This window comes from Patella vulgata, chromosome 8 (genome assembly GCF_932274485.2).
Source record: "Patella vulgata chromosome 8, xgPatVulg1.2, whole genome shotgun sequence".
NCBI classification, from domain to species: Eukaryota; Metazoa; Mollusca; class Gastropoda; family Patellidae; genus Patella; species Patella vulgata.
Genome location: NC_065886.2, coordinates 38468014 through 38495143, shown reverse-complemented (window position 1 = coordinate 38495143; position 27130 = coordinate 38468014). Strand labels below are relative to the sequence as shown.

Genomic DNA, 27130 nt, shown 5'->3' with positions numbered 1-27130 from the left:
AACACGCTGGTAATTTTCTAGCTGAATGAAATAGCTTATATGTTTGCTCTATTTTCAGGCTCGAAATTTGAGAGGTAAAACAGGCTACATTCCTGAAAACTATGTAAACCTTACCGATAGTATTATAACAGATAACCAAACACCCAGTGAACCAGCTACTCCAGTTGCTATGCAACCACCAGAAATACAGTCCCCTATAGCAGCCGACATACAACATGAAACAACCTCTAGTTATTCATCCGGTGACCTTGAAATTCAGCAGACGACGGATGTAATGCCTGTTGATAATTTCCATCTACCATTACAAGAATCCTGTACGTGAAAAATATTTTATTGTTTAATTTGTATACCTCTGCCTGTGTTTAGAGCTGGACACCAGCAATGGGTAGGATTTATAATAGTGTTTTAGGAAAGGGTCATTTTGTAGCAGCATAAGGTTTTTGATCAGGCTTTCTTCTCATGATCCCAGTGCGTCATTTGTGCCTTTAGATAAGGTTTTTGCCAGGCAATACCATAACCTTACACTTTGTGATCCCTTAAGTTTTTGATTCAGTTTAATTGGCATTTATACTCTTCAGTGCCAACAGCCTAACCTTCGTGGAGTGGGGATGGAGGGCCTGAGAAGGACGTTTGCCTAGTCGTTTGGATTGGATGAAAAACCGAGGTCCTGTATAAAAGATCCCTTGGCAGTTGGAATCGGATATAGCAGTAGGCTGTAGAGCCACTGTCTGGGAAAAATTTCCCTCATAACACACTGTATGGCGTATGCCCATCTTGCTTAGCCCAGTCAGAGGAGAACATTTATTTGGGTGGCATGGTTTCAATTTCCCGCTAGTACATGACAAGGAGTAAACGGGTTGAGTGGCCGCTAAACCCCATTTCTCTCCCTCTTACGGGTAGGTTGCATGGCATTTACCCATCTTCAATGGTTAGTAAGTGTAGAAAGTAGTAAGATATTAAACCCCATTTAATTTTTATTAGTTGATGTTTACGATTTGTTTATTTCAGATTTACAAGATGTATGGGCTAGAGCTTTATATGATTATACTGGTAGTACTGCCGAGGAATTACAGTTTAACGAAGGAGCTCTGATAAAAATATTACGCAAAGATCATGGTGTTGATGATGGTTTCTGGGAAGGAGAAATAAACGGTAGAGTGGGTTTATTTCCGTCACTTGTCGTAGAAGAAATAACACAAGAAGGAATGTCTCTCGATGTAAGTTTTATTTTTAATGTATGTTATAGTATCGGTTTAATTCTGTCAAATTGATTTGCATTATAATTATTAAAACTTAACCCATGAAATTCTTTGGATTAGTTTGGATTATTAAGTGTTCCTGGAAAAAGTCCCAATTCCAGGCTAATGCAAAGACAGAAAATAAATTATTGTGTTTTCTATACTTTATTCTTTTTATAAAATTATTATAAAACATACATATAGCGCTATGTTTCAGGTACAATATAGTTTGAAAATAAAAATATCTATAAAAGCACTAAAATAGATACAAACAAAAATAAGCTAAAAAATATAGATAATGGGAAAAACTTAAATAAATTTAACAACTGAGACGCTCTTGGAATAAAAAAACTTTTAAGTTTAGATGTAAAAGTTGTCAAAGAGGTGCAACTGCAGATACTAAAAGGCAAAGAATTCCACTGCCTATTGGCAGAAAAATATTAAGGGCTATTTCATTTAAATTTATCTGGGTGGGAAGGCCACTATTTATGGACCCTTTAGGTCACAGATTGCAATAATTTCATGACACATTGATATTTTAGGATCCTTTCTCTCCTCAATTAACAAGTCCTCCTGACTTTGCCCCACCCCCACCAGTGATGGTAACATTACCAACACCCGATGAGTTACCTCCCCCTGTCTCTAATGGTGATGGTAAGTATTACATCAATTCATTAAATATATTTCATTGTCTTTGAGAATATTATACTGAATACCTGGCAATTTGTTTTCTGAAATTTAGGCCTAGGAATAAGGCAGGATTAATAATAGAATTTATAAAGATTCGTAAAAAGAAAAAAAAAATAATTGGGGTCATAAACAAAAAAAAAAGTTCAGCTCTGAATTATTTCTGTTTCTTCACTTTCGATATATGGTGGTTGGCTGGCATGTTGGATTTATTATTTCTATACGATTACAATTTTGCAATCTCTGACCCACTAGAATGCATGATGGAATAATCTTGGAAAGCATGAACAATTTTACATACAAGTTGTAGCTATTTGGTTAGAGTTAAAATAAAGTGTTGAATTGAGGCGAACTGGTGTGTTTTTTTCATCAGAGTTTGGCACAGGCTCTATCCGTAAATTTAGAAATAAACTGTTTGTCATTTTTCCTCACAGACAATCATAAAAAATAGAATCTATGTATGACCTTTAACACTATAAAAATTTAGCGGAGCCATGGTGGCTAAGTGAGTAAGACGCTGGCTCGCTAATCAGGAGGTTTCTGGTTGGATCCCAGTGTTGTCTGAGAAAATTCCTAAGTATTTTCCATTGTGGTTTCCCATTGTCAGTGCTGCAGGATGGAAGGGCCTGGCAAGGAACTGTGTCTAGTCTTTCGGATAGGATGAAAATCTGAGGTCCTGTGTACAGATAGACGTGCATGCAAAACTAACCTCATAACGCACTGCTTGGTATATGACCATCTTAATAGAGTAGAAGAGAAGGACATTAAACCACATTTAAATTTCCTATGAATTTAGTGCTATTTTGTCCAGACTGAAATTGAACTGGATTGATCATGACTACCATCTGGTAAAACAAATAACATCAACAATAGTGCTATTTTATCCAGGCTGCAATTGAACTGGAGTGATCATGACTATCATCTGGTAAAACAAACAACATCAGTAATAATCAGTTCAACATTTTAATTTCTCTCTCAAATCAAAGCAGTTCTGTCCCTTTAATTGTTTTCTATCTATGTGGATATTTGTGTTAATTTTATGTTTTGTGTGATATTAATAAACAGTCTATGCTGAAACATTATTTCAAGACTTGTGTAAGTTGTTACAACATTAGTCTTTCAGAAACAGCTGCCATTTTAAAATGGTGGTTTTCCTGTTTTCATTAGAATATTTAGAAATTTAAACAAACCACAAAAAGATGATATTTATCCTAAATTTAAATGAATTGCTTAGCCGATGTGTTTTGTATGTGTTTCTTTTGTTTTCTGTGTGTTTATCTGTTCTTTGTTAGAATTTCAAATTTTATCTTTAATGTTGAGTTTTTTTAACATTAATTAAGAGTATTTTAATTACTTAAGGGAAAACTTTATCTTAAACAATATTTTATATTTTATACATTCCTGTGCATTACAATTTTGTAAAATCCTTATTTTATTTAAACATTGATTCCTTTTTCGATTTGAATAATATTGCGGAACTTGATACAGAAAACCTGAGGTCATGTGTCTTTCATTAGAAGCACATTGGACAGTTGGTAATTGAGATAAGAATAGGCGTATGTGGACAATTACATCTCATAGCACACAGTCTTCTCAACTAAATACAAAAATGTGGGGTCCCGCTAAAGATCTTTGATTTTGGAAATTTAGCCGTACTGTTGCTGTCAAGGGAAAATTTACCCCATAGCCCACTGTATGATGTATGCCCGTCTTCATGTGCAGAATAATAAAATGATATACTCTATTTCATTTTCCTGATCTTGTAAAATATTTATCCTAATTGTTTAAAATAAAGTTTTCCGTTTAGTTCTGAAAACATAGATTAGTTGTAAACAGTGGTTATCCAAATAATCCACCATTTGACTGATCCTGTGTAGAGTGGTGTATATATGATTTATATTTCAGTGTTTTATTATTATCCTAGTAGTACCAGCCAGTGTTAACAGTAGGTTACACACATAACCCTCTTTATGTCTATCATTTCTTTTGTCTCTGTTAGTTAGTCGGTTTGCTTTGTCTGTTTTCAGGAAGTTAAATCAGAGCTCTCATTTCATCAATATTTGTCAATTTACATTCCCTAAAATTAGAATTTCAAAGAGTTTAACCTATAAATACAATTAGATATGTAGCAAAATTAACCGACTATGTTGCACTTTGTCTCATCTGAACAGTTTCAATATGGTAGCATGATTGTCAACTTTCTTTTCAGTTGCACTACACGTTTCATGTCACCGATATCTTTCACATATCCCACTAAATAAAATCTATTTCATATCACAGATATCTTAGGTTATTTTATTTATTCTCTGTTTCTCTTTAAAATATATTCCATTATTCAACTTGCTGTTCTACATGTCTTATCTCTACATGTCTTATTATCTCTACATGTTGTATCATCTCTACATGTCTAATCATCTCTACATGTTGAATCATCTCTACATGTCTTATTATCTCTACATATCTTATCATCTCTACATGTTGTATCATCTCTACATGTCTTTTTTCTATTCATTGTGACTTGAGTCCTTATCAGCTCTTTCAAGTTGTAAGTTGTTGCGAGAAATATTTCAAGTTGAGTCGCAAGTTGGGTCTTTGATGTGACTTATGTCAGACTCAAGTTCAAGTTGCAGGACTGTTTAATACATTGTCATTTTCTCTGCTACATTTCTTGACACTACATGCCATGTCACACCCATTCTTACTACAATCTCTACCTGTTCTATGTCTCACCCTTTCTGATTTGTTTCTTATGTTGTTCTGTGTTCTAAGTCTCTTCCTCTCTAATCTGTGTCTCATATTTTCACTTAATCTGTGCAATGTCTCTCCCCCTTTCATATTTTCACTGTGCAATGCCTCACCAACTCAGTATCATATCTTTGTATTTTCATTTGTATTCAATTCATGCATCGCTAACTTTTCCATTTTATAAAAAGATCTAATCTTGTTTGTTTGATAACAGAGACTAAGAGTTAATTGTTTTGTTTGTTTGTTTGTTTTATTTACTAGTAACTAATCTGTAGACTATAAATTGTGTGTTTTTGTAAACAATGAGTTTTGTGTGTATAACACCTGTATTGTGTTGTAAACCAATGTGATTTTTATATTTATTGTTTTCATATTCAGTCATTATCAATGTCTTCATAAAGATCTTCACTATATTTTCTTGTACCCATTGTTAGGTTCACCACCGTTCTGTTTGGAAGTTTATTTCTAAATGTAGAAGTTAATCTCCATCTTTTCTGTCTTATCTTACCTTAGAATCATTTTGTGGCTACAGCTTGCATATGCATACTCTAAAACATGAAATTTTTGTGTCGTGAATTTTTAAATGGATTTTACGCCAATCTAGGAAATGATTATTTCTAATAATGACAAAATGTCAGACACTAATGAACTAGTACCTGATATTTTTACTTGTATTAGAAATATTATTAAAAACATAGAAAAATGACAGATCTGTGGTGAACAGAATAGTTCATCGGGATTTTCCAGCGTGGTTTCCCCTTGTCAGTGGTGCAGAGTGGGTGGCCTGACATTGATAGCTGTCTAGTTGTTTGTAGGGGATATAAAATCAAGGTCTTGTGTACACAGTGGCGTACACGTAAATGATCCCTTGGCAGTTGGAATTCGATATATGAGTAAGCCATAGAGGCCGCTGCCCGGGCAAAATTTCCCTCATAGCACACTGCATGGCGTATGCCCGTCTTCATTCGAAGTCGGAGTAGGACGTTAAACCCCATTTCATTTCACAAGAGGATTGCATCTGATCAATCCTGAATTATAACCTGACAATGTCTATGACAGGTGGCATATTTCTAGGCTTGATCATGTCTGTGTCAGGAAATTAACAATATCAATTATTCTTTAATTCCCACAATAAGATCATGTTTTATTGTATTATTTAGACATTGTGTATGATTTGTATATATGTATTTGAGTGTGATTATTTTCACTTGATTTAAAAACTGTTTCTTTCAGTAAAATCCCCCACAATTAAACGCACGCAAGTGTTTCGTCTGGGAAGTGTAAATGCTTCATCATATGAGTCAGCCGTTTAGTATTTAGGTAGATTTAGTCGCCACTCCAAGCTACATATAGCATGCGCATGGCTTTCTATCATAGAATCCTCTTTAGTTTTTTTTTCTTAATTTCTTGTAGACTTTTTAAAAAAGATTCTTGTAGATTTTTTCAAAAACTCTGTGTAGTTTTATCTTTTTATTGGATGAAAAATTTAAAGGATTGTATAACATTTTTAGATGTTTTTATAATTTGCACATTATAATTAGTTAAGGTGAGGGTATGATTAAAAAGAAAACTTACAAATTTCTGCGAATTGTTGATAAAAATGGAGATAAAGTAACCAAAGCATGATTTTAACATGTAAGATCTCAAGGTTGATCACTTAACATGTATATATACTTACAATGATATTATACTCACAGAATAAAAGCAACTAATGAAAATTCAGATATTTTACATGATAAATTTGATAACGCTATTTCCATAAATATAACAAGCAACTGTGTCTGGCATTAAAATTGTGCCTTGCAGTTATATTAAAGGGGTGGTCCCAGATTTCACAAGGTATTCTTTGATAAAAGTGTTTTTTAAAGTATATAAATTATTTGCTAAAAGAAATAGGACAAATGGGTTGTCTGAAAATTTCAGCTCATGAGTCGTTCTGAAGTCACCACTAGATTTTCATAACATGGGTTATGTTACTCATTTAAAAATGACTTGTGCTGAATTTAAACTTGGTGAACACTGAAGCAGTATAGAGCTTTGTTGCCCATTGTTAAGAAGTTGCTTACCCAAATAGGACCTTAGGTTGTCAAATCTGAGATTTTGTTAGGCTGCTGTGGATTTTGAGGTAAAGCTGTAACTTATTTAGCTTATGTTAAATTCGGCAATCATCATGACAATCACTTTCAACTATAAATTTTGTAAGTATGTAGCCTTGGTTATTCAGGAATTTGGGACTAGTCATGATGAACATATGAAAACTGAACACACACACACACACACTTACCCCCCCCTGATTCATCTGGGACAGCTCCTTTAATTTCAATACATATCAAAATAGTCAAAGACAATAATCCTTGCATGTGATCATTTGTAGCAGAATGAAAATATTTTCACAATTTATGAAATTGAGTAAAAAATAAACTATGCTTAACTAGAAATCCAACAAATATTGACTGAATTTTTAAAAAAAAATTAATTATTCATAATATGTCATCATGAAATCTGTCGCTTTCCCCCCAATGTATTTATATTAACTTAGCTTCATCATAACATTAGTTTTCTTTCTATTAAGTGACAACTTTAACAACTTCTAGGTCTTTACTAAATCTAGGTTTTAAATTTAACCCCTTGTGCTACCTCTGAACCAGGGTTCTTAATTTTGAAATTAACTGGCCAGAATTTAGTCAAAAGAGGTCCCGGTAGGAAATAGTGTAATCTGAACAGTGTAGTGCTGAACGTGATGTTGTAGTGTTAACAATACATAAGACTTATGTCCAGAACGTTTGATGCCTCGGTTCAACAAACACCGTGTATATGCCAGGGAACATTTGGAAACTCAGTAGTCAAAGGGTTAAGGCATTAAAATATTAAGAGGGACTATTCTTCTTATTTCTGATGTATTTATCTGTTTTGATTAAATAATTTATTAAGATCCTAATTCAGTAGAATTATATATGGAGACATTAATAAGGAAAATAATCCTTTCATTCAAAATAACCATTTCATTTGAATTCTGAATGGTCATTCATTGTAAAATACAGATAACTAACCTTGTATCTCTTTTTTTAAAAAACAATATTTGATTCAGATTTGTATCTGATTAGGGGTAGAGGAACAGGCATAGCCTACATTAGACCCCTCCCATTTCCTATATTGTTTTAGCCTCTAATATAAAGCAAGGGAATGGGTCCTAGTTTTAAGAAAGACCAATTCTGTGCATTTTTCATACTTAGATAACTTTCGTCGTTTTTCTCGCTAATCAACTCTAATCTATAATCTGTTAATCATACCAGTTCATGTAATCTTACATCTATACATATACAGAATCAATGAAATTAATAAATGAAAATAAAATTGAGATTGAGATGCATCTTGTTTTTAAATTACTTAAAGGAAAGTAAAAATTAGCATTGTCAATGTGGTTAAATAATTTATTAGTATTAGAAGACGAGCATGATCTAAAAATAATATAGATTCTGCCCAGTGCATGATATTTTTATGAGCAAATTTATTTATATATTTATAAATTGAAGATTTTTGTTCTGATGAACAGATTTGTTAAAAAAAACTTTTTATTTTGTTGTTTTCTAGATACCGGTGTTCAGCAGCAGGCAGCTCCACCAGAACAGGTAATTTCTTTAAAAATTTCATAACGCTGAGGGTTAATAGTTGTGGGGTTAGTGCACTGGTCTCACAACTATGATACAGACATTTTCCAATTCTTTGTCCAAAATTAAACGGATAAAAAATTAAAAATATTAAAATTCATGGTCTGCCCCTTATTTTCGGTAAAAATGTCCAACAGGTCAAATTTGAAATAGCATCCATGGGTCCGTGAATAAGGCACTGGCTCACTAATCAGAGGTCATGGGTTTGATCCAAGTATTGATCTCGATAGTTCCTCAGTCTGGCTTCCTCTTGTTACTGCAGGTCAAGGACGGAGGGCCTGGCAGGGAAAAGTGTTGTGTCATTCGATGCGACCAAAAAAAAGGTTGGCATGCATTTAAGAGAAACCTTGACGAAGTTCTATAAAATGTAGGCAGAAACACTACTATTCAGGAAAAATGACTTTCACTACACTATTAGTAAGTGCAGGGGAACTGCACCACACAAAATTTACACAAAAACAAATACACGGACAGGACATCATACTCAGGAAAACACAAACATACACAGACAATTCAAAAAAAGTGAATGGATCCAGGGGCTAGCCGTAAGCGTTCTCTGCACTGTACAGTCCCGGGTCTGTAGTGATACAGACTTCAAATTTGAAAACAATTAGGAATACAACCTAAAGAACCCATTGTGTAATGCCAGCATGAGTCATGATCTGCTATATGCTACACGAAATACGAATGTAAGCATATGTAGTAAAATTCAACTATACAAGTAACCACATCGGTGAAATGTATAAAAAAGTAGTCTAAACTCTTAAATTCAATAAAGAAACGCTTCAGTATTTAATACATATAGGGTACATGTTCTATGGCTGTCTTCTGTAGCCACAGTTTTGCAATAAAAAAGTTTAGCCACGGTTTGTGCAAAAAAAAAAGAGTTATAGTTAAACTTTTATTAGTTTGTTCCAACAATATTTAGGTATTTGGGATTAAAAACATAGATTTAGTGGATTATATATTGTGATTTATTTTTACTGCTGCTTAGAAGGAATGATAAGAATGGTATGTATGGTAAATCTAATTAAAGTCACATGTTATTTTTATTCCATATATTCAGAAAGTCACTCCATTAACCTCTAAAGTTTAGAGGTTATTGGAGTGTCCTTTTCTACTAGAGTTTAGAGGTTAATGGAGTAACCTTCTACTAAAGTTTAGAGGTTAATAGAGTAACCTTCTACTAAAGTTTAGAGGTTAATGGAGTAACCTTCTACTAAAGTTTAGAGGTTAATGGAGTAACCTACTACTAAAATTTAGAGGTTAATAGAGTAACCTTCTACTAAAGTTTAGAGGTTAATAGAGTAATCTTCTACTAAAGTTTAGAGGTTAATAGAGTCATGTTTAAGGAAAGCATGTTCTGGGACCTAGGACTGTGATAACAGCAGAATGATACTTTCATTTGACAGACGATCAAATGACTCAATAATCCATGGCTTTTCTAAAATTTACCTAATTTTCTGTATCGCTGGTTTACTCTCTCAATCTTCTTCACTGTATCAAATCACAGAAAGGTTTTCTATATACAGCTTAAGTAAAACGTTAAAACACTGAAAGATTTTTAAACAGGTTAATAACACTGTTATTAACAGGGGAAAATCCTCTACGGAACATGTATAATATGTCGCCTGTATTGTAAGAACTGAAATAGAAACATTATGTTTCTTATTGGTCGAAACACATTTATTTACAGCTGTTGACCAATCAGACATCAGTTCTAGTTGTATTTATAGTAGTCAATATTGTTATTAAATACTAGTGGTTGACCCAGCGTAGCACGGGTAGAGCCATGAACCAGATGTAACATAACTCAGAAACCGGTACTGGTAGTCCGTTGCCACCAGGCCTATGTAAATCCTCGGTCCGAGCTATCCCTTTACACCAAATTCAGCCTCAGGACAGCCCTAGTGTAGCCATAATCCTGAACAGACAGACAGATAAACAAACGAACGACACTCACAAATATTAGTATACACAATTACTGCTGATTGTATTCTGTTGATTTTGTTGTAATTGTGTTCACGTCTTCATTAGCCCAGCAGAACGTACAGTAGGACGTTCATCCCCATTTCATTTCAATTGTGTTTGTTTTCTTTCTTTCCAGTTTTTCAAGAAAGTTCGATTTTGTGAAAATCATGTTATATCCTCCGCCTTCTATGTACAGTCGAACTATTTAATGATGGCGGATTACTACGACAGTGAAGGAGGTGAAGAGTCTCTTGTTTGACCTTAGATCCACAAGGTGTAGGGATATTATATATTTAGATTATGCATATTATGTAACGGGTATATATATATATTGATAAATGCAAATTAGTAGACGATGTACACCAATCATCATGTGTGTAAGATATAATTGAAAATAGCGAGTACCTTATTTAGTGCCTGTAGGCGTAGAGGATGATATATGTTGATTTATGCTAATGGCATACAAATGTATGCATTAATGATGTGATAGATGTATTTAGATTGACTTCATGATTCCATTTATTAAATGGCTCACATACAACATGGGACCTGCTTTCTCCTTATCTTCATATTTTAACACTTTATTTTTAAATGGAAATGTTGAAACATAATTTTTTTTAGAAAATCAGAATATGTTGAAATATCATTTTAAAATTATGAACTGTCATAATTTGATTGATTTTGAATGAAGAATTGGCTTAATGCTGCCTACTGGGCTGAAATCTTCTCCTAGCTTTGGACATGTGGACATATGTTGATCTCAGATTGTTCAATTGTATTGTGTCGTTAAACTCAGTAACTATTTGTCTGCTTAAGAAAAACAAGGGGACCCTACTCCCCATAAAATACAAGATTAAAGATATTTCTCAATACCTTAATTGTGAATAGGGTTATGTTAGTTTTGGTCTATTATAGCAGTTTACATATTGATAATGATTTGTTTTCATCGGGTCCCATGTTTGGTTTTTTTTTTTAAAAGATTTTACACAATATATAAAATATGTACAACTGTTTTATTGTTTTAAATTCTACAATCACAATGTATATATATAAAAGTTGTCATCTGTTGATTTATGTAAAAATCAAGTATTTATTTGTATATTAGAATCATATATTATATATAATGTTGATTTTTCAAGTATGTAGGAGTTTGAATTAGATTTATGTGTCATTGGTCTAACATTGGTCAAACATAAGCATTAAATAACAGTTGTATTGTTATTCCTTGTAGACTGGGGCTAGAGTATTTAATATAGATATACCATAAAAAAATTAGATGCATGTAAAGACAAGAACTTACATACAGTTCACCAATAGAATACATTTATTAGATATTTCAAACATTTATATATTTCATTATGTATGTACTTTTATTACTTGCTGGACGAGAACTGTACCTGTTTTTCGTGTAGTGTAGCATATTTTCCCTTCACATTTTATCCATCATTAAAATCTTAGATCTGAAATTAACCGAAGATACAAATCCAGAATTGATGGTTACGTACTTAAAAGAAAAGAGTTAATGTTGTGTCAGTTTGTTTCAGGGTGATTGCGTTTGGAGTTGAACACTATGGAGTGTCACATTATGAATACAAATTATCGTACAGGAGCCCAAATTTGCCGTTGTAGTCAAATAATCAGGACACAGGACTCTCGGCTACAATGTCTCGGGTTTGAATCCTGGTGTTGACTGGGAAGCTCGTTTAAGATTTTCACTTTTAGCGGTGGTGGTGGCTGACAAGTGTACCTAGTCGCAATCTAATTAAAATATAGATCTATATTTCGTTTCGTTTTTTATACTTTCGATGACCTACAGTACATGTAGATCTAACAAGTTATAGTGGGAGTTCACGTTCTATGACGTCAGGTACCAAGCAAGCGACATTTGACCCGATTACGTCTGTCATTCGATTAACCAATTAGCGACCGCCATGTATTTTTTATCTACTTTTGCTTTGTTTTGATTTCTATTGCCGCTAATGTCTACCTACAGTTCCGCGCAAAAAAGGTCAAACGCTCGATTCGACAGACCATTTGATTGGCTGACCCCTCATTTCAAGCAGAACACGAGTTAAATAACAACGCTTCCAGATCCAAGTGTAGTAAAGACAAGTAAAATCGAAATTTTGAACTATAAAAACGAAACGAAATTGGATCTGTGTTTTAATCAGATTGACCTAGTCGTTGAGAAAGTATGTAGAACCAAGATCTTTCCGTGTACATATCGGCACACACGTAAAAGAATCATTAACAGTTGGAAATAGCTTCAACCTAATTTCTGGGTCAGATTACCATATTTGATGATGAAGACATTATTCTGGAAATATCCAGCAAACAGATTGTATCAAATGTGACTATATATGTGTATAGTCATTCCATAGTTGTATAAACTCCAACAGTGATCCCCCTTTGACAAACCATTGCATATTGTCTCATAAAAAATGTGTTGACTTGTTTAGAAATACAACTTGTTGAATGTCCTATGTCTCGATTCTATTATCCATGACAAACAAAAAGATATGTTAAAATTATATCTTCAGCATAACATTTATTGAATTTAAAATGTGTTCAAATACAAAACACCAACATGTAAATAATTTGCACCGTTTTGAACACAAATCTTGCAGTGCTATATTTATTATTCATGTCCAGCTTCATATTGCATTTGAAAGATACGAGCATCTGTAAGTTTGTTGGCATTTTTTATGAAAGATCTGAACAGAACATATAGTGTGTGTCTGCACTTGTTCTAATACACTGTTTGATAAAAAAAAAATTGGACTGCAATTTACAGGGGTCTAATTCACGAAAAACTACAACTAAAATAATTTTAAGGATGCTGGCATTTCATTGGTTTTTAAAATTTGATTAGTCTATTGCTACTTTAAGCGTTGTAAATAATGTCAAAGGCATTCAATGCAGCATTTGTCTTTATTAAATCCTATGTGAATGTACCAATAGACAAGAATTAATTATATTTACTTGTGCAATGTAGGCTCTCTTGTATCAAGAAGAGGTATTGTATTATTACTATTACTATTATTAATAAATAACATATATTATGTGCTGCTTAAGAATTTACTGTAGGTATATTTAAAGGCATACAAGACTTAATGTTTTGACATGCAATGTATCTGTTAGTTTCATATTTGAAATATGTTGTACTTACAAATGGAGGGTGAATTGTCTCCCTTAGGCAGTTTTATTATCTCCCCTTTGGTCTTATTTGTGGCCCGACCTTAATAAAATCATCTTTTATTACTGAGAACACAATTATAAACTCGGATTAGGCTAATCCTGAGCTTAAACCCCTTTCTGTTATATAACACATATGCCATTGAATTATTTCCCCAGATATTTGGAACAGGAACTGAACCCAGTCGCTATTCATCTTGGGAGTCGTTCTTTGCAAAAAGCCAAAAGCTCCACCAATTCATGTACAATCGACATGATCGAAACTTGGCATGCTTGTTCATTGGACAATTGCCAGACTTTGATTTTTGATGACGTCACAATTATAAGATCGCATAGATGACATCACGCTCGGTTCCTGGTCCATAGTTTATGCTAATACTTGTTTTGTAATGAATTTTAAACTTTGCTAAAATATCTTTTCAACGAACTTGATCCTGTTAGCATATCATGTATACATGTATATATTATACTTATGCAATTTTTGATGCACTGTGCACAACTATGTTGATTTAGTACCGGTAACTATGGTAATTGTTGTATGATGTTATTATATAACTTTAGGCTATGCATTATCTGTACAGTGTTATTATATATTTGTCAGTAATTTCATGTTATTTGATGTAGTGTTGGATTGTGTCAGTGTCGTGCAGAGGTTTGGTGTTACCTGGGCCAGTTTCATGATTGTTTGCCTTCACGACTCTGGGTCAATTCCATGATTGTTTGCCTCCATGACTCTGGGCCAATTCCATAATTGTTTGCCTCCAAGACTGTGGGCCAATCCTATGATTGTTTGCCTCCAAGACTGTGGGCCAATCCCATGACTGTTTGCCTCAAAGACTTGTGTATATGGCCTAGTATACGAGAAAGGAAGACATCGTAAATATGTCAAAACAGATGAAACAAACTATTTATTCAAAAATAAGTAGTACAGCTTGTACAACAAAGTTAACAGCAATAATTTAAAAAAAAAAATTAATTTAATTTCACTGTTTAATTAGATGCCCCCTTGATATGGATGCCCTGGACAGTTGTCCTATCTGCATGTCACTGGTTGGTGATTTTCAACAACTGTAAATTATAGTATAACCACAGTTATCTTCTGTAAGTTATTTGTTTGTTGGCTTATTTGTTAAATTATACTAATAAACAAGGTTTTACACAAGCCCATTCTTAGTTACTTAAGTCTGTAAGTTTCAGTACGTCTGATTGGTGGAAGAACGTTTGTTTACAGCTTTTGACCAATCAGCATGATCAAACATATTTATGGCCTTATTTGGAGCTTTTCACATGTGACACTTTATTTATTAGTATATGTAAGTCTTAAAAGGAACTGATTATCGTATGGGGGTGGCGTTTAAGTATAACAGAGTCAACTTTCTATAATTGTGATCCATAAGGCAAATAATTCGATCCATAAAGCAGTGTTCTTTGGCTGCTTCATAAGTATCTCTAGGCATGTATATAATTTGTCAGCTGATAAAACTCGGAAGATTATTTCGGAAGTCCCAGTAATTTATTGGAATTTTGTCGAAGATAGATAGTTAACATTTAATTACCATAAATATTACTGTATTTATATATTTAAGACATTTTGCATGCCAAATACTTAGCCCAATTCCTAACCGTTAATGAAATGTTCCTAGTGTGTAAAGGTTATTACTAAGTGTTTTGTATACAAAAAGTCCAACACATAAACATAGAACCTTGACATTTATCGTAACTTAAAGTTTAACTATTAATCATCACAACCTATTACATATTCCTCAAGCAATGGTTACAGGCAGTATCAGCTCATTAACCAATAATGCTCATAACCATTGCTTCTGGAATGTATAATATCCTATTTAAACTACACTTAGCTTTGATTCCTAAAAATCCCATTTCAGCTAGTCTGTACAGAGAGGAAATCATTTAAGCTTGTGGGTTTTTTAGTTCTATTACAGCACATTAAAAATATTTATGCAAATTAGTACGGTATTTAGAATTGTTGATGGGTGTTGGAACAACATGGATAGTTTGATTAGATTGGCCACTTAGATAAATATTATAATATATGTAAATATTTATCAATGTTTGGTCATGGTAGTTAAGCATAATTTAGCAAACAACACTTTTTTTTAAATTATAAAAAAAGTTTATTATCCATAACATGCAGCAATTTCACAAATGTTTATGGAGATAGTGGTATATCAGGGAATTTTAATTATGGAAGGGAATCATGACCAAAATGTTAATTTCTATTACCTGTGTTTTCTCTAAAGACCCCTTTAGTTTGTGTCAGGTAGACGTTAAACCCCATTTCTCTCTGTCTCTGTTAATCTTTGAAGTCGAAGCATTAAGCTGCCATTCCCCATCACTATTTTTTAGCCAAATAAGATAGAAGTTTAGTTCTGGCCTCGATTTCTCTTCCATAATTTCACATAGGCTAATATTATAGATTAACTGTACATTAATTTGCTTGGGTTATTATTATAGATATATTTAAAGGAAGTTTATTTGTAATGAGTGAGTAGTATAACTCTTTTTATGTTGATGAATTGATTACCGTTGATTATTTTATTTTTACAAGTTTATCATTTATCCGTAGACAAAATACATAGATCTGAATCTATTCTGATTGTGTGTACACATTGGCATGCACACGAAAGATCCCTCAAAAGTTGGAATTCTATAAAAGAGTAGGCCGTAGCGTCACTGTGGCAAACTTTCCCTCAAAGCACAATGTATGCATATGTTCGTCTTCATTATCCCAGTCAGAGCAGAAAAGTAGGACATTAGACCCAATTTCATTTCTATTCTGATTGATGAAATAAAGTCACATGTTCATTTTGTCTATGTATAGCTAACTCATCCGGTTCACATCGGCTCAAATTCATTCTCCGGTTTGCTTTCTTAAAATCAAAGATAATTTTAAATGCTGTAAAAAGAAGTGTATCTTTCCCTCCCGTAAGATTTGGGTTTTTTGAGGGGGATGGGAAGATCTTTTGGTGATGCAAAAGTATTTAAGATATTTAATTATTCATATGTAAAGCTCAAAAACTGTTTTAATGTCATTTAATCATGTTTTAATGTCATTAAACCCAGCTCAGTCATTCTCACAATATTTAATATGTAAATTATTCCTATGGTTAAACTGGATCTGATTTGGGGTAAAAAAAGAAATGACTCAGAGGGCTAGTTCTCAAAATCCTGGATTATTAGATTTTAAATTTCTTATTACCTTGAAAATATTTGTTCTTTCATCTTCATCTCTTAACCCTTTGCATGTCCAAATTTAGCCCTATAAGACTTTCATGGTAACTAAAAACAATAAACCTGAGCATTAAAGTGTTAAAAGTACTTATAATAACAGACCCCTTGTAAATGATATGATAGGTTTCTGTATTAAACTTGTCTGCAATATCACAGATGCCTGTAACTTGGAAAATCTCTTTTAATATTTTAAGTACTGATAAAGAGTCTGTTTAAGATCAGTTAATTGCCCCTGAATTGGAGTCAGACCAGTTATTTAATAATCTCGCTCACTTATAATATAGTCACAGCTTAATATTAAAAGACATTTTCCATCTTACAGGTGTTTGTCTGCCATACGACTCTGTGTAACAGAGAACATGGCCGATGCAATCACAATCTATCTGTATTAACAGGAAGTTATTATTATTATTGTTTATTTTAATGTTGATTGATTATCGTCCGTTGATAATGTTAATGAGTTTATTTGTTGTGTATATTTTTATTTTGTTTATTTTTTGGTCTAGGATAATAAACACCATTACTACAAATATTAATCTGTCTTGTTATAAAAGGAAAGGGTCCAACGTTTCGAAAAAGATGGGGGTGGTGGAAGTGAGCCATTGCTAAATCTTATATTACCTATGATGGGTAAAAAGCGTGTACCGGTAAAGTCTTTAAAAGAACATCTTTGTGGACCAGGAACTGGTCCTTAAGCTATATTCAACAGACAATTATCCAATCAGGCCACAGTGTGTCGGCATGGGGGTTGCAAGGAGTTAAAAGCGGGGATCTGGACGAGTTATGAGCAAAGCGCCAAGTGAAGGCCAGAGCACCAGGTTAGCACAAGGGCTCTCAAAACACAAGTCTTGTAAATTATGTTTAGAAAAATAAAAGTATTATATGGAGTGTTGTCATACGAAACTAATAAGTGTATCAAGGTGTCAATCAGGGACTCTTCAGGCATCCTTAAGCTGTGATCGGGATCATTTGAATAATTTGTTGTGGGAAGAGGGTATGTTAGGCTTCTTCACGTCCACTGCCAAGTGAACTACTGTGAGTATGCACGTTAGTACGTATCAACGATAATACTGATATCATCAGTTTGAGTTGATAACAATCCAATTCCCATAGCTAATGTAGCAGCATGTTCTTGAAGCAACGAGTGTAAGTTTTACAATATCTGTAAGTTGCTAGAATACTTTGCAATTGCTGAACTTTTATCTACTTGCTCTCCCTTTACTGCAGACACGTGAACAGTAGCATCCAATCAGAAGTTTTGAAACTAACACATTCAAATCAACTATAAAGACCTCCATACAGAAACCTTTACATTGAACGAACCTTGAACTTGAACAACTCGATTATCACAGGTAGACATTTTAGCTGGAAAGCGCGAAACCAGATATTCGCGATGATCGAGGAATCTGATAGGCTCTCAAGCTGGGTGAATACTAGATAACAAACCTTAATCTCTCAACCCTCCAGTATATCTCAGCGTTTTTAGTTACGTTCTCGTAGCTAGGTGAATACCTAATCTAAATTAGTGCCGAAATATGAAGGGTATTACGTGAAGGCCTCGATAAGATGTACGGAGGTAAAGCGAGATCAAACCTTCTGTTGAAGATGAGATAGCAGTAGATGGCCAAGAAAATGAATGTAATTAGGTTTAACGTCCTATGAGGGAAATTTTTCCCGGATAGCGTCACTGTGACTTACTTATATTTCGTTGTTTTTTTTGTTTTGTTTTTTTTCTTGGGGGGGGGGGGGGCGTCCATTCCGAACGATTATACATTGTCCGTTGCAAGGCCCCCCGTCCTGCAACTCTAAGAAAGGGGAACCACGCCGGATAATGCCATCCCAAAGAACGGCATATATTGCTATATAACCCGGGTTCTGATTGAATTGTGGGTAAACCACTAGAAACATCAACGTTGATTGATTAATCAATGTCTGACGTCATAGGTCAAAAGCCATCGTGTGACCCCCGTCGCGGCCTTCCACTACTACCGGCGAGATCTTCATGTAGTGTAGGCCATCGAAAGTATAACCAACGAAACGAAATATAGATATGTATTTTAATCAGATTGAAAGGCTCTCATAACAAAACTAACAAACTTCTGACCCCGCCATAATTATTAGCCCAGTATAGGAGCAAAACAGTAGGACGTTAAATCCCATTTCATTTCATTTCGACACATTATTAATAGTGGATAATCCTCGACTCTTTCAGGCCTCTTGGCGCTAGATTATAATTTGTGTTGACTTGCCAAGACGAAAGCCTTGTTTTGGATTAGGTAGGTTGCACACACCTGAACAATTGAAATTTGTACAATTATAAAATAATATTAGTCCCCAATGTTAAATAATTTCTTTTGCACTTTGGTAGGACCAAAAACACAGTAACTTTTTATGTGGTCTGTTGACAGCGTAAATCCCCAAAATAACTGCCCATTAAAATAAATTTAATCATTATTTTAAGAACATATTTTGGGGCCACTTTGCTCGGCTTGACGGTTGAACATATCAACAAACAAATGCATCTATATCAGATTTCGACGAAATATTAAACCTTGATACATAAAATGTTATAAAACTTTACCTGCCTTCATTAGCCCAGTCGGAGCAGAACAGTAGGACGTTAAACCCCACTTCATTTATAATACTTTATAAGGTACAATCATCTGAATCATCATAATCTTTTATTTTATTACATTAGAAAATATTATGTAAAATCATTAGAAAACTTCAATGAAATGTTGTTTTGTTTTTTGTGGGGTTTTTTTCAACCTCACATTTTTTAACAATCCCATACTTAGGCTATCATTAACTGAAAATGTAGCCTTTGAGAAATAATTACAGCAAGGATTAGTTAATATACCATCAAATTTCTGCGCTGCACCTTGACAGCATACTCCTGGAATTGATTTCATGAATCCAAGTCGTTAGTCCCACTGAAATTTCAAGGGGAAATATTGTTTGATTTCGAAATGATTTGGACGGCACGTTACACCCGTTTCTGCATCATGGTTTATTCAGATCACCAGTTATACTGTAGATTGTTGCGTTACCGGCTCTACCTCCAAAACCTTACTTTTATTTTTGGTATTTTTACTACCAGTTACCTTTGCTGGGCTGTTAGCGGTGCCACGCTTTCTGGTCGTATCAATTTTGTTATCTGAGCGGGTTAAGTTAAGAACTGATCTCTGCCCACGGGCTAGGAAATGAATTATGTTCGAGCTGGCTAACAAATCTGCATCCGTATCTACTTCGGGCAATTCGTCAATATCACCAAGTTTAGTGCTGGTTGTCTCAGATTGCGTTTTAAAGGTCGACAACTCTATTTGAACTCCCTCTTCTTCGGCGCCTTCATCGATCATCTCTAAATCAAGCCTCGTCCCTGCAAATGCTTCTTTAGCTTGTTTGTCAACTTTTGAAAGTTTGCTGTTGTTCACAGGGCCCTGTTTCTGTTTTTCCTCAGTCCATTTTAATACTGAAATAGAATGAAACTCGAATGACCTGAATTTAATTAATGGGTTTAGAGACAGCAGGCATTCAAAAAAAAGGCTTTGAACAGTTATATTTGTAAACCTACTAAATGACAAAATAGTATCACGTGTTCTTGGAAGAGTAAGCATGTCCTGCTAGACCTACACCGTATGATTGGAATACCTTACTATGTTCTACTTACATTTTAATAGTGTTATTCTTTGGTCATCGGGTTTGTCATTAGTTGCTCCTGATAAAATAACATCATCATCAGGTGTATGGATGCTCTCCAGATATCGAATTTTTCGTCCTGCCTGCAAGAAAAATATGATATTATCAATTTTTATTGGCTTGTATAATAAAATCGCACATAAAAATGGAACTGGTGAGTGCATTATACTCTAAAAATCTATGAAACTATTAATGGTGATTTTCTAGGCTCGTATTTCACCATTAGTAAGGGAGACAACTTTAGCCTACTACTTACTCTATAAATAGAACCAGCTAGTAAACAGCAGGGTATGCAGGGGAGACAAGTCAGTATATTATTCCAGTCTAACACGTGATTAAAACTGGCGCCATTGGTAACACATATTCTTCCACCAACACAGATAAAATCTCGATTTAAGACGTTCAGTGCCCATTTTTCAACTGTCGGGCCATAATCAACCTATAAATATATAAAAACAGATATCGAAACCGGTTATAGTGCTGCACAGTAACGAACATTATCAGACACGCCGAGGATGTGGTTTATTGAATATATCAAAGTAGTAGTGGATTTGGTCCTTTTTCTATAATTAGATTTTATGGTTGATTGACAGATTACATACAACAAGAATTAAAATTCGAAGCATCCAAAATTATGATGAGTTGGTATAGTCGGATTATTGTATGGTCAGTGTGCAGGGACAAATTATGTGAGGTCGAACCAGACTGTAATCTACGACAATAGATACTTGAAAATAATGGTATGTGGATTCTGGCTATAAATGATAGGAAATGGTGTTTTAAGACTTGCATATGTCATCCATTGTGTTGTGAGGGATATTTTGTTCTGACAACGACGGTGCGGCCTACTCTGTCAAGGATATTTAACGTACTGTCAATTGTACACGTTTTTCATTTCATCCAAATGTTTAGACGCATCTCGGTTTGTACCACTGACTAGCAGAATTACAAATCCAAATAGTTTCCAATAGCATCATATTATCTTTCTTTACAACAAGAAAACTGACGACGCACCTCAAATGAGAACTGTTTTGATCTGTCGTCGTTACTACTACCTCGAACCTTTTTTAGTTTGTCTTTTAATAATTCTATACCACGTGATTTGTTGTTCACAAAAAGAACCATGGGAACTAGAAAAAATCAAATTAAATTATGAATATAAGAATTTTATTAAATGCCAAATGAAGAAACATACGGTAGGAGAGATATGGTTTCATACTGGTAATCTTTCTCTTCAGAAAAAAATCCCACCAAGGTAGGGTATGGTCACTTATAACAGGTGTAGGACGAGCACACAGAGCACTTGGTGCCTAATGTCCTCAAAAATGTTATCTACGGGTGATGGAATGACATTTCCCCTCAATATGCGATAGCAAGGATGTTTTAGACTTGGAACAGTGTAATATGCGTTTGCCTATTTATGTTTTCAAATTTGTATTACTACATAAGCTGAATAAACAACGTGGGGAATCCATAATGTTAAAAAGGAAATAGATATTTCCAAAGTAATAAATGATCTAGTATACAAGCATTTGTAAATTAGTGTAAACTTACTTTCTATAGAATCCGAGAAAGCTCGTCTTTCTATAAGTAAAACATACAAAAGACAGAATTGTGTCTCTAATTTCTCTAAAACATCATCTATATCTTCTACTGTATTACATGTAATTACCCTATAATTGATAAACATACATACTGGATTATATGGCTCTAGACACGGGACTTTCAGGAAACGATCACTTTTAGTCCAGGAGCTGGCAATTGTGATATTTGACCCAATCAGAAGTGGGTTAACCACTTAATTGACCACCCAGAAGGATTTATATTTTCATAAGTAATCTTCAGGGTCATTTAGACACCAGTGCCGTGGATGTACTCTAAAAGCAATTTCAGATGTAATGTGAACAGTGTCTTCTGGTGGTATCCCAAAAAAATATTACTGGAAGGCGGTGTAGGACATGAAGTTTAAGTTTGGACAGGTCAGGAAGGCAGTGCAGGTCTAAAATACGGAGGACAGGACGGCAGTCGGAGTTTGGAAGGTGTTGGAGGACAGGATGTTAACGGAAGTCTACAAGTCGATGGGAACGAGAAGGCAGTGGAGGTATGGAAGGCTTTCGAGGATTACCCCTCTTTCAACAAAACGCTCGCAACACCACTGGGAGACAGGTTTTATATAGGCTAAGACTATTCCCCAATCCCATTCAGATATAATAAATAAAATATTTTTTATCAAAAATAAAACCACTGATCGACAATAACCAGAGTGTTTCTTACCACATATTACAGAACTTATCAAGTTTACCACTGAGCTGAAGATCTGGATTGTGTGAAGGCATCATCATGGTCAGATATTTATCACCAACAACTCTATTTTCTCTACCATATAGATGGTTACACAGATCATTCGGGTATTCCTCGTACAGTTTCCACGGTGCTATATGAATAACCCGATCGTCTGTCTCCAAAGATTTTATTAACGGAAACTGTAGATCGGACGCCATTTTATTCTTTCTATCCGTTAGTTGCCCGCTTTCCAGTAGATTTGGCTTCCTTTCCTAAATTCAATTACAAAGTATGACTCGGATTGGCTATAGATATAGACCAGACACGACGCTGGGTTATTTTACTCTCTCCAAAACACCTGATAACACTTCTCAACAGGTAAAGTCACATAACTTAAACATTATTTGTTGTAGTCTACGTTTGTATTGCACAGTTAGTCCTACGATTATGATTTATCTAAGACAAAAACTATTAATCTGGCTCGATATGTAGACTTGTATATCTGATGTCCGCAAGAATATGTAGCATTTCAAAAATCCCCGAAAAACACTCTCTGTGAACTAATACACAGCACAGTCCATACTAATTTAGGTGTTCAACTAGTCATAAATCCGAAGTCTTATTGTGGTAATGTTTACCGTGTCTAAGGTACAATAGAAGCGTACTGCTTAGTGTTTACCTGAACGAGGTATTATTTCTAAATAAAAGAACAATATACAGGTAACACAGGTGTGTTTAACGTGTTCTATATGACATAATCACGCCAATCGTCATGTAGACCGTCTTTCTTTAGTTTCTGGTTGGTTGGTTTGCGTTTATTTATTGGCAGGTTTATTGTTCAATAAATACAGTAGATATACACAGTAAATATAACATGTATGTAATTATATACATTATAAATTATATCCCTCAGTAAACAGTTCAATTTGACCTCTTTAAAAGGCTGTGAGCTGAAAAGATAGCTTTTATTACCGAAACATTAAAGTTACACTTTCATATTTTCTAAGAAAGTCAAAACATAATTATTTCTATGTCTTTTGCTCAATAGGTTGTCAACTCACTATTATACGATCATTGGTTATCTTTCTCACACTTAAAAATCTTCACACCGGAAATAATAACACAATTACCTCCCTTGTTTTCCTATTCCCCACCATGGAATATATCTTCAAACGTTTGAATTTGAAGTTGGAAATGATATTTTTGCCAATTTCTCAACTGGCAATAGTGAATTGATAACGATAAGAGGATACTTGTCGAAACGTCGTGCTATTAGAATAAAACCAGTGATTGTTTCCCATAAAAATTGTTTTCTGTTAGTGAATTATAGGATTAATAGGATTATTCTTTAACAAAGTAGGACTGTTTATAGATACCATCTATTTTAGGGCTTTATTTTAATACATTTTATAAATATAACTTAAATATATGAAATTGTAACTTTAAGTCCTTTTCTTATGACTAGAGTGAAGTCGCTGGTAATTTGACAAATATTGTTAGTTAGGTATAAATTATATCTCAATCTCAATAGTCAACATTAAAGGTTCAATGTAACCTCTCTAAAAGGCTGTGAATAAATAGGTGCTGAAATAACAGCTGCTTCTAACAAAGAATCCGTTATGACATATTAGCGAGTCGCTGTTAATTTTGCAAAATTGGGCAGTTAATTGTGACAATTGACACCAAAGATTTCAGTCAAATAATGGGACGATTGATTGATCATCTCCTAGCGACCGCTTGTGACTGCTGTCTTAACCTCTTTGACCACCTCTGGGCGATATTTTTTCTAGTATTGTGACTATTGATAAGTGGTAGATTAAGGGGAGTAGTAACTGGGCTAAAGCGAGGAACTCCCCAAAATTTAGGGGGCCCTCAAATTAGTTAACAGAAAACAATACTTAAATACACCAGATGGATGCCATCTGTTAGAGCATATCGGAGTTTCTGTGTTCGCCCCCTGCGTTGGCCGAGACAGTTCATCGGATTTTCCGGTGTTCTTCTACAGTGCCAGGAAGGCCTATCAATGGACAATGTAGAGTCGTTCGAATGGGACAAAAAACAAGGTAAATTAACGTCCCTTGACCGTAGGAGTTCGAAATAAGATTAAAAACCCTACTCTGGAGGAATAACCCGTTACAGGTTTAAACAACCAGCGGCTGCCAGGCAGGATACGCCCACATTTTCGAGAGATGGATAGAGAACAAGCTAACAAGAAAGTGATTTTTCCTACAACCAAGGGCCATAATTCAGGAAATTACAATGCGATATGCGTGAATATCGACAGGAACCGAGATCTTTGGGTTATAAACTTACATTTCAAGTTTCAACAAAATCGGATAAAAATTGTGACCTCTATAGTGTCCACAACCTTGATATACCATACTTTTACGTTATTTGAGAACGAACGGCGGCCATTTTGTCTGTCAATTTTGGGCCGATTTTCACGAAATTCGAACTCATTCATCCTTAGGGTGTAACGGTGATATTATAATACGGTTTTTTTAAATCGGATAAAAATTATGACCTCTATAGGGTCCACAAGCTAAAAACGCGATTTTTCGTACAATCAGGGGCCATAATTCAGGAAGTTATGGTCCGATATGCGCGAATATCGAAAGGAATCAAGATCTTTGGGTTATATACTTACATTGCAAGTTTCAACAAAATCGGAAAAAAATTGTGACCTCTATAGTGTCCACAACCTTGATATACCATACTTTTACGTTATTTGAGAACGAACGGCGGCCATTTTGTCTGTCAATTTTGGGCCGATTTTCACGAAATTCGAACTCAGCCATCCTTAGGGTGTAACGGTGATATAATAATACGTTTTTTTTTAAATCGGATAAAAATTATGACCGCTATAGGGTCAACAAGCTAAAAACGTGATTTTTGGTACAATCAAGGGCCATAATTCAGGAAGTTACGGTCCGTTATGCGCGAATATCGAAAGGAACCGAGATCTTTGGATTATCAACTTAGATTTCAAGTTTCAACAAAATCGGATAACAATTGTGACCTCTATAGTGTCCACAACATTGATAGACCATATTTTTACGCTATTTAAGAACGAACGGCGGCCATTTTGTCTGTCAATTTCGGGCCGATTTTCACGAAATTCAAACTCAGCCATCCTTAGGGTGTAACGGTGATATACTTGAACGGTTTTTTAAATCGGATAAAAATTATGACCTCTATAGGGTCCACACGCTAAAAACACGATTTTTGGTACAATCAGGGGCCATAATTCAGGAAGTTTCGGTCCGAGATCTTTGGATTATCAACTTAGATTTCAAGTTTCAACAACATCGGATAAAAATTGTGACCTCTATAGTGTCCACAAGCTAAAAACGTGATTTTTCGTACAAACAGGGGCCATAATCCATGAAATTTCGATCCGATACATGCCAATATCGAAAGGAACCGAGATCTTTTGGAGATAAACCTATATTTCAAGTTTCGTCAAAATCGGATAAGAATTGTGACCTGTAGAGTGTCCACAAACAAATTGTGGACGAACGGACGTCCGGACGTCCGGACGGACAGGGGCGACGGCAGAAGAATAACCCCAAATTCCCCTGTATATATTCAAAGCCGCCCCGCCCGACTTTAAGACCGCAAGATTTGCCGTTATTGGTTTATAAGTTCACAAAACGTGAACTGTAGATTTTTCTACAGAAAACACTATAAAAAATTCTGTAAAATAATATAGTATTTTCCTATATAAATTTTAGAATAAATCTGTAGGAAAAATTATAGGATTTGCACTACAGAAACTGTAGAATATTTGGTGCCCGCAAAATTCTGTAGAATACTATAGAAATTGTGATAGCCCTGCCCTCCTACTCTTCTAGAATGTTCTATAGAAAACTACTGCACTTGTAACCTATAGGAATTGAGTCGACTCGTGCCATCGTTAAACAGATAACGGAGCCCAACACCACCGTTACATATATTTCGGCAAGTTAGCGACATGTTGAAGTTAACGGGGCTTCCAGCAACAGACTATCTCTCCGATAAAGGGAGATGCTAGTGGCCACTTTATATAAATGAGTATTTTGGGGAATACTAACCCTTTTTAGAAGACTGAACTTAGATCCAATTTACCCTTTACCCCACTTAAAAGGGTTAGGGTTAGTATTCTTCAAAATAATCATTTATATGAAGCGGCCATAGTGGACTCCTGAAATTCTCTTAAAGATAACAATCCGTTAAATCCATGTTAACGACTCGTTATAAGTTAACAAGGCTTTGAACAACCGGCATTAATTAGTAACTGAACTGGAAATACATAAGTCATTCTTTGGCTACTGTAAGTACGACGTTTCGACTAGAATTCTCTCTGTTCTATATCAGCAACCTAGCTCAGTAATGGTATTCCATAGAATCGTG

At 34.6% G+C, this 27130-nt stretch overlaps 2 protein-coding genes across 7 annotated transcripts in view; one reads left to right on the top strand and one right to left on the bottom strand.

Annotated features, from left to right (window-relative positions):
* Nucleotides 1-17292, top strand: part of LOC126831143 (F-BAR and double SH3 domains protein 2) — a 58888-nt gene extending 41596 nt beyond the window's left edge. For 2 of the 6 annotated variants that reach the window (XM_050561813.1, XM_050561812.1), the window contains 5 exons: nt 59-314; nt 1009-1217; nt 1781-1892; nt 8262-8299; nt 10446-17292. In XM_050561813.1, coding sequence (XP_050417770.1) covers nt 59-314; nt 1009-1217; nt 1781-1892; nt 8262-8299; nt 10446-10568 — 738 coding nt within the window. In that variant the 3' untranslated portion in view covers nt 10569-17292. Of the gene's footprint in view, nt 1-58; nt 315-1008; nt 1218-1780; nt 1893-3830; nt 3871-5903; nt 5991-8261; nt 8300-9332; nt 9350-10445 lie in introns of those variants that run through there. The other 4 variants (XR_007684153.2, XM_050561815.1, XM_050561814.2 and 1 more) reach the window with 4 other exon arrangements.
* Nucleotides 17293-19498: 2206 nt separating this feature from the next.
* On the bottom strand, nt 19499-23419 carry LOC126830202 (uncharacterized). The gene is made up of 6 exons (XM_050560540.2): nt 22730-23419; nt 22010-22128; nt 21470-21585; nt 20712-20894; nt 20427-20538; nt 19499-20228 (listed from the first exon to the last, which is right to left on the bottom strand). The coding sequence occupies exons 1-6, from the start codon at nt 22954-22956 to the stop codon at nt 19783-19785; spliced, it is 1203 nt and encodes a 400-aa protein (XP_050416497.1). The 5' UTR covers nt 22957-23419; the 3' UTR covers nt 19499-19782.
* Nucleotides 23420-27130: the final 3711 nt, after the last annotated feature.